This window comes from Dermochelys coriacea, chromosome 4 (assembly GCF_009764565.3).
Source record: "Dermochelys coriacea isolate rDerCor1 chromosome 4, rDerCor1.pri.v4, whole genome shotgun sequence".
NCBI classification, from domain to species: Eukaryota; Metazoa; Chordata; order Testudines; family Dermochelyidae; genus Dermochelys; species Dermochelys coriacea.
Window position 1 is genome coordinate 119,974,430 of NC_050071.1, and position 14,875 is coordinate 119,989,304.

Genomic DNA, 14,875 nt, shown 5'->3' on the forward strand with positions numbered 1-14,875 from the left:
TCGAGGCCCAGTTTTCAAATTTGGGAGCCTAAAGTTAGGCACCTGAATATCCACTTTACAATACAGGTTTTTTAGTGCTTAAATATAGATTTGGTTTCCTTATTTTGGGTAATCACATTTGGAAACAGGCCTACAATGCCATATGATGGTGATAAGACGATTTCCCTACCTAACAGGTGTGGTCTGAGTCATTCAAGTTTATGCCTCACTGAGCCACTCAGACTAAAGGTGCCCTGAAGCCAATGAGGCGGGGAGGTTGCTCAGGTGTCCTGAATTTCCCCAGAAAATATTTATGGTAACTGACTATTTCTTAAATCTAAATTAAAGGACATTCATATATTAGTCCATGTTAGTCAGATTTTTTTTTTCAAAACCCAGTTAGTGAAAATGTAATCAGTGGGTATTCTGACCTGGGTTTCTCTCAATATGTAATGACGCAAAAGGTTTATACTCAAACCCCAACGTGCATGGCAATTCTTTGTTAATTTGAAAGTTTCTTTGAAATCTGAGTAAGAAAAGTTTACATGTTAATATAGGTAATCCAGATCTAGTGACAGCACATGACATTGCACTTCCACGGTGCACTCGGGCTTCCTGAAAGCAGCTGCAGAAAACTGTACATTGAAAAGAAAGTGGGATTAAAAAAAAACATGATCAGTTTCCAAACTTAGATCTTTTATGCATAGAAATTATACTTCTGGCATTTAAGGACAAAAGCTGTGAGATTAGAAGGCCATATTATAAGACAAAACTCAGGTATGACTATTGCTCAGCACATTTACCTTTTCCTCTATTTCTTTGAGTTGCCGCTTTTGAAGTTCTATTTTATCTTCTAGCTCTCGAATCCGCTACAACAAACAGGCAAAATAGAATGTAAAATATTTGTAAAAACCAATATTTATCCAGGAAAATGCAAACAACTTTTAAAAACCATGGATGAAAAGATACTCATTAATGTGTTTCAGGAGTTTTATACACACAAAATACCATGCACAGTTTAGGTCAGATACTCATCTGGAGTATATCAGCGTAGCGCTATTGAAATCTTTGTCTCATTGACTTCAATGGCGTTACAGTGATTTACTACAGAAGTGAATCTGGCCCATTCTGTTTACTAGCAGAAACACCCAAGCTTTAGAATATGGGCTTTCCCCATCACCATATTACCAGTTACATACAGACAAAGGGCAAGATTGGTACCAAAATCTTGTGGCTAAGAGTGAAATGACCTTTTCCAGGATTATTGGAGGGTTTTCACTTACCCAGCTAATTTCTAGTGGATAATATTTTACTTCACTTTAATCCCTTTTCTCTCTTTTCTTTACAACATAGCTATTCTTTTGGGGATACTCATGTGATATCAGTAGAAGATGCTAGCAGATCTGGGCCTACAGTCATTCCTCATAGAGCCTGAGAGGATCATCTTGATAATGCTCTGAGGAACCTGCCTGAGCAGGAATTCTGAGAAAAGTTCATCCTATGTAAGGACCAGTTCCAACTCCCACCAAAGTCAGTGGAAAGGTTCAATGGGAGTTAAATTGGGCTATAAATGAGGGTGCAGTTCTTCCTACTTTTAAGTAGGCTTCAAAGAGTTAGATTTTTGTTGGTAAATGTCAGTTTCACTGTACACACACACAAACTGGCATAGATAATCAAAATGTATAGATAGGCAAAGTAAGAAAAATGCTGCTTGGGAACTTATTAGAGTTTGATTTAAGTATATTTAGTTTGTATATTTTGAGAGTTGATGATGACCATTTGTGTTTTAATGGTTATAAAAGCTTTAATTTCCTGAATCTCAGCATCTACTGTCATTAAATAGTTATTGTCTTCCCCCCCACTCTCCGATAATTTCCCATAATGGTGAAAATTTAAATAGATGAAAATTTTAAAAGTGCTTACAAATAAACATTGACACGATTCTTTAAAATTATTAAACATTAAAATATAAATTCTGCCAACCCTACCATTAAGAATTATCTCACACTTTGTTTCCAGAAAGGGTTCATAAAATGACAAGTGTTGGCTCTACATTTCCTACCTTCCTTCAGTCCTTTTTTTCTCCTGTATATAAATCACATCCCTTCATTTCCTTTTATGTATTTCTAGGCCTTCTAGAGTGGGTATTTTATTATGTTTTTAGTATACTGTGTTTGTCTTAATTACAGGTACTTTGCTCTGAGTGCTTTGCTTGTGGGGTCCTATATAAATAACATTAAATTTAATCAGTCTTGTTGCCCAACCACCTAGCATTGTTCAATCCTTCTGAAATTGCTCACAATCCTCTCTAGCCTTTATTAATCTCATATGACATATAATAATTGAACCTTTTTCCACCTCACTATCCACCCTTTCTTCTAGCTCAGTGGTAAATATAACAAACAACACTGGTCCTAGTATGGAATCTTAGAGCAAGTTTGAAAATGTTGTCCTTGGGCTAAGGAAGAGTTGAAAAACAACCACAGCTTTCTTCGCTCTGACTGATTCATCAGAAAAGGGACTTAAACTGAACTTTATTAACACAAGAAAGATTCAAAAACGAGCTCAAAAGCAACTCAGAACATTGGTTTCAACCACCAGAGGCCTTTCTAGCTTTCAGCAAATCAGGCAGGGAGAGCACAAGTCCTTCCTTCTCCTTTTACTTTTATAGCCCATCCCAGATCACCTATGTGATAAGCAGAGAACTGGGCTCTCCTAATAACCCCTGAGAGTTTGGGACTCAGGGAATAACTTTATATCTTGTCACATGTAGAGAAACTTCTCCTCAGCCTCTTCTATAGCTAAATTTGGTTTTGCGAACATAGATCTGAAGGCCAGATAGGATAATTATGGTAATTTTGCATAATACAGATCATAGAACCTCACCCAATAACTTCTGCCTCAAGTTCATAACTTCTGTTTGCACTAGAGCAGGTGTTTTAGAAAGATATCCATCCTTGATTTAAACAGTTTGAATGATGGAGAATACCACACATCCCTAGGTGCATGCAACAGTACCAGGGAAGAAACAAGTATAATGAGAATACAGAATTGTCTTGAGAATCACAGAAAGATGGAGTTATACATTTCAAATCCAGAGACAATGCTCCAAAGTTTAGGTGTTTTCTCATCTTGACCCATCTCTATTTAGTCTTACTTTAACATGCCACTTTGCACACAGATATTTCATGGAGAAGTGGTCAGCTACAACTTCTACAGTTACACAGTGTTGTACGTTTCTGTATCAATACTGGTTTTGAATGTCGTGTGATTGAAATATAGTCAACCAAAATTCCTGTTGTATCATGCTGAGCCACAGAGACACAGACAGATGTTCAGAGTTATTCCCAAAATAATTAATACAAATATACAAACCAGATTGCTGTCATGTGAAAGTAGCATGTGTACCTTTGACAACCGTAATAAATGCCCGAAGCAGAGCTGAATTAATTTCATTCATCCCTGTTAGATCTGGATTAATAAATGCTTAATCTTTTCCTCACTTGAGACATATCAAGCTATCAAATGATCCGATGAAGTGAGCAATAGCTCACGAAAGCTTATGCTCTAATAAATTTGTTAGTCTCTAAGGTGCCACAAGTACTCCTTTTCTTTTTATCAAATGATCGTTTTTCTATATATTGCAGGGATTTTGCTGTCACCATAAGCAGCCCATGTGATGAGAAATAGCGGATGTAATCACCTTTGAGATTATGAATACATGATAATGTTTCCCTCCATATTATTTTAAATTATGTTTTGTTGATTGCCACTTACAACCATATTCCAAGTTTGAGTGACAGACTGTTTAATTCTCTGCACTGCCCGTCTGTGGTCTTTGTGATAGAATTTGACCATGTTGAGATAACTGGGGGGGGGGGGGAAATAACCTTTTGTCTCTCAAGAACTATCATGTGCACTCTTTTTTAATATATCCTTCAAACCTGTCTCTTACGGATATGTCAGAACTTGAAAAGAACACCTTATTGACCCAATGTTTTTCTAATCTTAAGAGGGAAACCCCAAGCACTGTAGCAAATGCTTTATATAAAAGAACATTTTTATTAGGACTGATCAGAATTTTTCAAATTTTGACAAAATTTCAATATGGGGAGGAAAATCAGGGCAATTTTTGATAAAGATTTATGAATCTTTCTCCCTGTTTTTTAACCAGCTATAGTCCTGATCAAATTTTTTCTAATTTAATTACCCTCTTATATATTAAATCATTTTTAAGTTGCATAACAAATAAGTAATATGATGGAGCTAAACATCAACCACCTCATGTTCTGCTATTCAGTGTAATCACCTCCAATTAAAATACTGAATTTCTCTTTTAGACTTTTTACTTGTGTTGTGTGCCTTTACTTGCACTTGGTGTGTTTGCAAAGCACGTTAACATTAAGAGTGAATCAGCATAATATATAAAGCATGACAAAAGAAAAGATGACTGTTTGAATGTGATAGGAGTTAAGTTAAGGTTCCACATAGAATGGATAATTGTCCAGTGCCCAAAAGGTATATTGAGAAGTAGCTTGTGCCTCTGTGGGACTGATTGTTTGCATGTGTGTTCAATGTTTTTAAATACAAGCAAAAGCCTTAGAGAAGAGAGAGTTTCTTCCCAAGACAATGACTTTGTCCCAGAAAGGGCTCATGTGGACTGTTCAATTTATGTTGTGCACATGGATAGGTATGATTCTCTTTTCTGATTGGGCAAGGGGGAGCTCTTTTGGTACTGCAGAAAGGGATATGGGGGTCATAGTTGATCACAAGTTAAATATAAGTCAATAGTGTAACGCTGTTGCAAAAAAAGCAAACATCATTAGCAGGAGTGTTGTAAGCAAGACACAAGAAGTAATTCTTCTGCTCTACTCCATGCTGATTAGGCCTCAACTGGAGTATTGTGTCCAGTTCTGGGTGCACATTTCAGGAAAGATGTGGACAGATTGGAGAAAGTCCAGAGAAGAGAAACAAAAATGATTAAAGGTCTAGAAAACATGACTGATGGAGGAAGATTGAAAAAATTGGATTTGTTTAGTCTGGAGAAGAGAAGACCGAGAGGGGACATGATAAGAGTTTTCAAGTACATAAAAGGTTATTACAAGGAGAAGGGAGAAAAGTTATTTTCCTTAACCTTTGAGGATAGGACAAGAAGCAATGGGCTTCAATTGCAGCAAGGGCAGTTTGGGTTGGACATTAGGAAACACTTCCTGTCAGGGTGGTTAAACACTGGAATAAATTGCCTAGGAAGGTTGTGGAATCTCCATCACTGGAGATTTTTAAGAGCAGGTTAGACAAACACCTGACGGGAATGGCCTTGATAATAGTTAGTCTTGCCATGAGTGCAGGGGACTGGACTAGATGACCTCTTGAGGTACCTTCCAGTCCTATGAGTCTATGATTCTATATGCTATTCAATCCCACAGGTCACCTACGTGGTGCAAAGGGCCTTGCACTGGCCCTCTACATCAGAGGGAACATCACTTGAGTTGACCATCTATCTTGGACTGGGGAAAACACCTCCTGCCAGTTCTGAGCAGATGCTAGCTGTAAACTAAACACAACAGAATTTGAATGAAGTTAAATTAAGGTATGTTATGCATGGCACCACATAGTGGTGTAACAGTGTAATATAGTTTAGCATTTCATTACAAAGCATCCGTGCTAAGAACCTATTGCTGTTCTAATCTCGGAATCACCCAGCAGATGTCTCTGCAGGTCAAGCTATGACCAGAATTGCAAAGTTCAATTAAACAAATCATTAGAAATAAGTATTAAAAATGAAATTTGTTTAACTGGTTTGACAGCTGTAAAGTCAAATGCTTCAACATTAAAATATTTACTTATTATTGTGCTTAGTTACATCTTAGTTAAGAGCTTTATATATATAATTCTTATGCAACATTTAGATTACATACACAAGCAAAACTAGGTGGTACTCAGATACTAGAGTATGGGCACCATAGATTAGATGAGAGAGACACAAAAAAAGGCATATAGAATTTAATACAGGCAGATAGGAGTTTTCAATACCATAGATGTTTAGAGAAAATTCAAAGGGCCCATTATTGAATGACTTTAAAGAAATTGCTACATCTACAGTGATTTATGACTTTACTTAAATGAACAGAGCATTCAACTGGCAATTTATTATTGATCATTCTCTTCAGATTTTTTAAAGATAGAGGTCTTCCTTACAGATAGGTGCAACAATCACAGCTGACTAAAGTCTCTAATGGACTGAGACTAAACCCCAGATCTCAACAGTCTCTGAAATCTGGTCAAAATTTGGAACCAACTTTGGGCCAGATCATGTCCATTACTCTGGCAGTGCAAAAGGCTGTAAAACTACCATACCAGGTGGGATCTTCCAGCATGGCAAAATCCTCAGATGGGGTAAAGCCAACATAGGTGTGTCTATGCCCACTTCTGCCATTTTTCTCATCCCAGGAAGAGAAGCATGTCTGGCTGGTCACGCCACTTGAAGGGCAATTACTAATAGACCTAGGTTAGAGCAGCCCTGAGACTGGCTCCAGCAGCTTTGAAGAGAATATAAAAAATGTGTAGCCCAATACTACAAATTGTTGGTATTTATTACCAAATGATCCTTTGGTAATCCTCCTGGGGCTGCCTAGTGGAAATGGTCCCACAAACAGAAATGAAGAACTGACATCTCATTTGCTAGCAGCTGCTAGGCTACTGATAGCCTCTCATTGGAAGAAGAAAAAAAGTACAAAACTTGAGGGATTTTTTGAAAAAATATGAGAGGTTGTAATTTTTGGAAAACCAATGTACCAATTGTGTACCCAGCAAAATAGACTGAGCACAAATAGATACTTAGATAATGGCTACCATTTATTCAGCACTCAGAAAAGTACATTCACCTTCCAAAAAACCCCAGCACACCTGTCCAGTTTTTTGAATACTAGCATTTGATACCCTGCACGCTGTGATGAATGTGTATAATCAGAAGTTTTGCACAATTTAATAAAATGACCAGAAACAACATGATAGCTAGTATAAAGAAGCTGGCTCTGCCATCAACCTGTTAAACAGAATACAGAGGATTATATTTCTGTATAATTTTCTCTAAAAAAGCTCCCTTTTGTGATTATCATAATTTTGTCTGTGATATTTACATGGCAAGGATTTGTAAACCTGTTAAAAATTCCTAAATAAATAAATAGGTTTTAAAAATGTTACATTTAGTTCCAGAAGCAAAGTGCAGTCCTATAGCGGACATACCCTAAACCACAATTAACTGATCAGAGGGCTTTAAATGAAAATGCCATTACCAAATACTGGGATATAATATTTTAAGTCCTTCCAAATTCAGGGAGAAAGGCTCAACAACACAGACTATGGTTTAAAATATTGCATAAAAGGCAATGGATCCCAAGCAGATTGTTCAAATATCTGGCCAGATCTAATGGAGCTATATTAATTTACAATTGACATATCAAGCAAACTGCTCTGATTTTCGGCATGGTTTGTAGTCACACTGTTTATGGTTCAGCCTCAATTAGACAAAGGTCATGGGGACCACTAAATAAGGTCTGAAAATCAAAGTTTCAGATAAATGAGAGAATAACCATGTAATGAATCGATGTCCGGGAACATTACCCTGTTTCCAATAACAAGGAGTTTCTGATAACACAGGTTTAGATAATTGAGTTTGTTTTATGGAACCAAGGACCATAAATAATGGTGCTAGTAGTGAAAAGAATAACACTGTGCTCCAGTTGTTTAATACCCTTGCATGGCTTAACTGAAATAAAAAAAATCTATCCTATTCAAAAGATAAGTGGATTGCATTCCCAGTACTATGCATGATGAAATAATTGCAAGGTTGATTGCAGAATAGAGATCCATCCATGTTAAAAGTTTGATTCCATGTATATAGGGCCTCTTCCAACAGACACTGGAGTCCCTCTATTGACTTCAGTGAGCACTGGATTGGATTCAACGAAAGTGGTAATAAATCAATTCTATGGTTTGGGAAATTTTGATACAAGAGGGATTTCTGGATATTAAAAATACTATAGGAAGTTGCAATTTAAATTAGTGTCCATATTGTATAAAGTAGGATCAATTATTTTAATTATATTTTGACCTTATTCACTTTTCTCTTAAATGTGTGTGTAGCATTGTAGACTCCTGTTGAGTATAGACCATGTCTTTTTTTCCTACATATGCAGAGTGCCAGAAATGGATGAATTCTGTTTTTCTTTCTTCTTGATCCCTTTTTAGACTATCATGCACATAATGCATATATTATATACAAATAAATTTTGAAACATGGATTCCAAGGAATTGCTTTGATCTGGCTATTTTATCACTGTGTGTTTTATGTTTGTTAGAGTGTGTATTGAGAGAGATATTGTCTGGTTTGGCAGAGCTGCCCATGAGGAATTGAGGACTGGGGCAAAGGTACTTCAAACCAGCCAGACACTCATGCCTCCCTACACCAGCTAGGATGGCTCTACACCACAAAAAGACTGCCCAACATAGTGAAAATCTTCCTGGGGGAAGTTAAGACAAATTTATGGCTGCTTTGAGGCACCAGAGCAGTGCAAAACAGTTGGATTGTATTGATGAGGTGTGTGTGTGTGTGCGTGTGCATACACAGACATGTAGCAGTATCCAGGGATACGCTAAGTTGCAACCTGTCTGCATTCTGGTCTGAATTCCATCCCCTCTACCAAGCTTAAGTACTCCTCCTTTGTGCAGAAAGGGGTGATTTTCACTGTCAATACAGCATCATCTTAGCACTGAAGATGACTATTGTCTAAATTACCATATCATTACTCCTATATTTCATACTAGTGTAACCCACACACTAGTTTAACACCTTCTGGGTGTGGTGTTCTGTCCCCTCTAGTGGCATTGAGACCACTTAGAGGAGGTGTGTGGGTTACACAAGCTACAGTTTTTATTTATTAAGTTGGTTGCTGTATTTTTTATGTTAAAGTCAATATCTATGTAATCAATGACATTGGATAGTTTTTGTGTTAAGCAGTATAACAAAGGTGTTTGCATCTTCATTTATATGTTTGACCATTTAGTCTGCTTTCCTGCATATCCTAACAAATGTACTATAAGATTGAAAACAATGTGGTCAACTAATGTTGGTCTAGCCAAGGAATGTTCTCTTAGCACTGCTACTGGAGTTGTGAAAACACAAGAAGAATGTACTAAGTAGGAGTTCAGAAATCACCTTACTAGTTCCCGTGACTCATTCTTATTGGATTTGCATTCATCAGCAAATCCAAGAAAACAATTTGGTAATTTTAGCACAAAGCAGACAAAGAAGGATTTGCTAAGCTGATTAGATACTCAGCTGTGAAATGTTTGAAAGGTTCAGTTTGATATACATTTACAGGATATGCACTATGGATGGGCTATCTCAGATACAAACATTATTTTGCAACCAGCCTATGGTCTAGAGTGTAGCTAATTCTGAAGCAGAGAGATTAGCCAGGGAAATGTTTTACCACGCATAATGAACGGTAAGAGGCAAGACTGTTTTTGTTATATTCACACTTTTTGTCATCTTCTCAACAATATTAACAAACAGATGTGTCTGATTTTAATAATGTTAATGCAACAAAGTAATTTTCAGTAGAAATGTGGGGACTTGTAGGTTAATGTATAGATTATCACAGAGGTTACTATAGACTGACTTGTCTCTGGCAATTACTCAGATCACTAAGCTGATGTGTAATATTCATTTATGGCAATAAATACCATATTTTCTGACTAAATTTATTCTTACTTCACCCTCTTTCTACCTCTTTATTAACCTATCATATTTTTAACTACACATTCTATCTATTTACTAACCTGCAAACTAAAACAAACCTTTAACTGGATATTTTGGCTGATTAAATACAAATATTATATGAGTGTTAAAGAATGCGTACTGGACAAAATAGCTCCCGTGTAAAAATCTTCACTGTATTTCTTACTACACATCATAAAGGCTTAAAACATTTCTCAGTGCATTTTCCTTGTGCCTTACTCATAAAAACAGATGCATTTACTCAGACTGTTAGGGCCTGATTCTGCAAAATTAACTTCACTGTTAGATGAGGATGCACAGCATCTCCCACAATGGGCTCTGCATATTGCAGAACTGAGCACTCAACTATCAGCTTATTCAGATTGATCTCTCTCTTGTACATGGGGAAACGAGAAACGCAATGCCAACAGCATTCCCTGATGGTAGGCATGGTGTCATCCTATTTCTCTTAAAGATCCAAAACTTGGGATAATTTCAACTATCAAGACATGTCAGCAATACACCTTTTGGGATGTACTGTAGCATCCTAAACCTCAGCACAGTCCTTCATTTACACAGCAGGTAACTTAATTCCATTTCCTCCTCTGCACCTCAACCCGAGAGGATAATGCTTTTAATTTTACTAAAGGAGGAACATTGTTCCTGCTAATCTTTATTATGCATTTGCAGTTCCTATTTGTCTTCATTGTGCAAAAATTAATATGTATTAAATCACATTTGTCTTGGTAGTAAATTAGTGAAGTTTATTACTACAACACATCTTAACATGATTGTTTCCCACAGCTGATGCTGGATTATTTGCTGAAATTGAATGTACAGCTCTTGATATTTACTAGAACATTAGGGTTTTTATTAGCATTGGTGCTCTTAATTTATGCTTTAAGAAAATTACTTCAATAAATGAATATTATCACAGGCTATCAACCATCCTATTGTTTCTCATCATGGGTGTGGTTAACTGAGGGTTTTTTCATTATTGTATCGCCATAATAAGCTTGAAGTTGTCAATAGTCCTGTTAAAATTCATTTATTTTCTTAAAGCATCAATTCAGAGAATCAATACTAATAAAAACCAAGCATGTGAAATATCAAATGAATGTCTATGCTGTTTAATAATTTTAAGAGGTTAAACTTTTTTTTTCTAAACCCCAAAGTTGAATTGAGCCACTTAAAATTATTAAACTTCATTGATACTCATTTTTTGGCATAACAATAACCACATTTGAAAAAAAAATCTCAGTATTTAATTTAGAAAGAGACATTCAGAAAATTGGATAATAGCTTTTCATCAAAACAATTTTTGTCTTTCTTGACCGATATGCATCTGTACAAATTTTTAAACAACAAGTAACCTTTGCATCATTGCAACTGGAAAATAATAATTAAAAAAGTCCTGATATTTAGAACTGCTGAGCACCTGCCTTTTGCATTGACTTTGTCTGGAGAGCAGAGTGCTCAGCACTTCTGAATAACAGGAGGATATAGAAAATTTCTGAGCTTCAGACACCAGAAATTGGAAGAGACCCACTAGAATGCCCCTGAACAGGAGGGTTCACAAGTACTGTATGTGTTTAGCAGCACATCAATAGTTCACCCTGAAGCTTATCACCCATTGCATTGCTTTATTCAGATGATAAAAGCATCAATTTGGCTGGCATTTGCAATGGGTTAGATTTATTTAGCTGAATACTTTCCCCAAACTCTACTTGGAGATTATGCTGTTCCATAAGTTTATGTAAGCAGGTTGCTTAAACTGTCCACTTTATCACATTATTGTTTAACCAGAAGATAGAGTTGTCCTGCATTCTTTGAGTGTTTCTTTTTATAGTTTTCCTCACTTTGGATCTCATGGATAAACTTTGTCAATCTTTTTATTCAGTAATGCTAGAGTCTATCTATGAGATTTTATTCTAAAGCATATTATTGTTCCAGTCAGAAAGGTAATGAGTAAAAACCTGAAAACATAGGTAAGTTCTAGTGTTCCATATAGATGTTCAATCAACACTGATTAGAATACATCATGGACCCATGTAATTCTTGAATGTGCTCAGATGCCATGTGATGAGTGCACTATAAATGCCTAGATCACTACTGGAGATAAGAGGTTATATTTTGCATTGTTCTCTATTACTCTTTGAATGTAAATGTTTGGCAAGTGTGGCAGAACTGTCCTCAATTTGTACATTTCATAAAAATAGTTTAAAATCAGAAACTGTGTGAGAAAGGATGGATCTTGGTTTTGTAGGGCAGTAGCTATACATCACCTTGAGCTCACTAGATGCAGACAGCAAACTTAGTGGTCATATTTCTATTTATTTTCTTGATTCTATGATGCATCTATGAGTTCATAAACAGGCCAGGATCTTTATGGTTCAGGACAACTCCCCAGGCTTAATCATGTCCCCTTCCTCACAGCCAGTGTCTTCTAGTTCAGGACTGGAAAAGCCTCTAGAGAGATAAATTAATTTCTCCCTACTAAAACAGAGTACTTTGATGATTCTAGTGTGGGAAACAATTGCCATAATGATTATATGGATACCTGGAGAAATAGACCACCACCTGGATTCACCCGAGATCTGTTTGAGCTTATTCAATACATCAGTTGTTGAATCCAATGCCTCTGTACCAGGCTGACAATTAAGATATTTTAAAGTATGAAGAGAAAAAAAAAGGAAACCTTGAAAGCCCAAATGTGCAATCTGAACACATAGGCTGTTGGGATTCTGAATATGCAGGGAGATATTCAAAACCTGGATTATATAGATAAACCAAATCCATGACTACTAGATCTTTATGTGAACGAAGTGAAGTCTTCTTCATGGAAATTTCCTACCAAAACATCTTTAAGGAATGTCCTGAAAAAGCTAACACAAGAATCACATACATTGTAATTTTTTTATTCTCATTTCTCTTCCACTTAAGTCTGGATATCCTATTATAACGAAAAGACCAATAGAGTTTAAGCAATAATATTATATTCTGCAAAACTAGGAAACGTCTTTGGTAAAGTGGATACCTTCTGAAATAAGGACCTTGGCTCTTTGCCCATTGTTGAAAGAAAAGACAATATCTGAGGACTGCATTTGAAATGGGTCATTCCCTTGGCAAACTATAGATAGTTCAGTTTTGGGGTATAGCCATTTATCTTTCAGGTGAAGTATAATTCATTTTCTGTTCATATCCATTCAATTTGCTGTAATTTCCTGTTATGTGTAATGCACTGCTGAATGGTCTAATGGGGTTATATGACCAAAGGATATACTTTAAAGCTATGGTTTAAAGTTGTGAAGAATGTGAGGGTATGTATTACGATTATATTATTTTAGGTATGAGATATGTGGGAGTTAAAATATGTGGGTGGAAGTGAGATAGTGGTTGAAACCCAAGGACTCTGTGAGGATCTACTGGGTTACTAGAAGCTACCCCAGAATGCTGGTTCAAAAGTCAGCAGTGGGATGAGGACCACTGGAGTGGCGAATGTGGAGACTTGCCTGCTGGAGGTGTCCGTGCTGGCTAAAGGTGCCAAGAAAAGCCGCTCTAGACTCCAAAGACTGGTACCTCAGGGATGCAGAGGCTGCCAAGAGGGTGGTGGTGAAACCAGACTGAGAAAACATCAGATGCCAGGGTTTATGAAAAGGAAGCCTAAGAACTGGGGTATAAAATAAGACTTTACAGGGCTTGAAAAGGACAATGCCAGATGGCCAAAAATTGGAGTTCATTCATAGGTGTTAATTGTAAACAGTAAATAGTAAATTACAAGTGTATTAATTCAGGCTGGTGTGGAGCTGAGGTAAATAGGGTGTTCCTACAGCAGCTGTCAAAAAACAGCTACCATACCTATCAGGGGACCACCCTCATGCCACCACTCTAGGCCATACCAGATCCTTGTAACAAGAGAGTGAAGGGTGCCCCTTTTTTAGTGAGAAGCTTGGTAGTCTCAGCAGATATCTGAGACTGGGTTGTAGGAAATCTGGGATCATGACAAAAGTAAACATGGTTAAGCTGTTTATAGGCAGGAATGCTTATGCTCTTAATCTTCCACTTATGTACATGTCTTATGCTCAGGTCTGGGATAGTAAAGATATCATTTTTTATGGTTCTTTTCTTTCTGCAAAGCTGGGCCCAGCACTAGAGAACATCTTTTAGATATTTATAAAGCACCCGTCACTATAATATTTAAATTCTAATGTGGCATTGGGAAAAATCTGATTTGTAGAGGTGATAAGATGAACTAATAGGTCTTTTCTATTTCTTTCTCCTATGATTTGATAAAAGGAAGATGGGACAGAGGAAACTGCAAGGGGGAAATTACTTTTTTGCATAAATAAATTTCTTTCCCTCTCTCCGATTGACAGCAACCGTGTCTGGAGCTGGGTGTGTATCAATCTGCGGTCCTTTAAAGATTTTCCAGCCCTTTCTCTGCATCGTAAAATACAGTAAAAACAAAAATAAAGATAGAAGTTCAGGTTTTATTATGCTTTCCTCTTGTGTTTGCATACTGCCAAATGAATTAACCTATCCTAAGTTAAGGCCAGGTTCTGTTCACATTAGGTAGGTCGCTACTCCACGAGCACCCCAGGAATGCTCACAAAGTAAGATCCTACTCAGTGTCAGTGAGGGTGACAGAACCTGATCCTCAATAACTTATTCATTTCAGCAGAGAACATCAATTCACACAATTACTTCAGTGCATTGATACATGCTGATCATTTTGATTAAACACACTTTCTTAAATGAGATTTAACATCACTGCAGCTTTTGCTCTGGTAACCCAGTACACTGCATTCTATTAAACAGCTGTCTCTGTCCAATGTTCTTTGTAACCACAGCATGGCAGTTTCTAATATTTTTTTTACTATGACGCTTACTATATTTAAAATTATCCCTTGGCCAAATATCGAAAAATCACGTTGCTGTGCTGGCTAGAGGTGCAAATTAATTCTTTTAAATTAAGTTCTTCATTAAAAAGTTTAATAATATACCCACCACTAGCTTTCAAAGAGCTTTGCAACACACCACCACATTTTTGTGGCGACGTGTAGTAGAAGCAGTTGGACTGCATTTACCTTATTGCGAGTAGCAAATATCACAAGC

The 14,875-nt window shown here is 36.7% G+C and overlaps 1 protein-coding gene across 10 annotated transcripts in view; it reads right to left on the reverse strand.

Annotated features, from left to right (window-relative positions):
- JAKMIP1 (janus kinase and microtubule interacting protein 1) overlaps positions 1-14,875 on the reverse strand; it is a 381,847-nt gene that overhangs the window by 132,848 nt on the left and 234,124 nt on the right. For 9 of the 10 annotated variants that reach the window (XM_038400934.2, XM_038400923.2, XM_038400933.2 and 6 more), the window contains one exon: positions 783-848. The exons of the other annotated variant lie outside the window; for it this stretch is intronic. In XM_038400934.2, the coding sequence (XP_038256862.1) occupies positions 783-848 (66 nt within the window). The remainder of the gene's footprint in view (positions 1-782; positions 849-14,875) is intronic. 10 annotated transcript variants of the gene reach the window in all.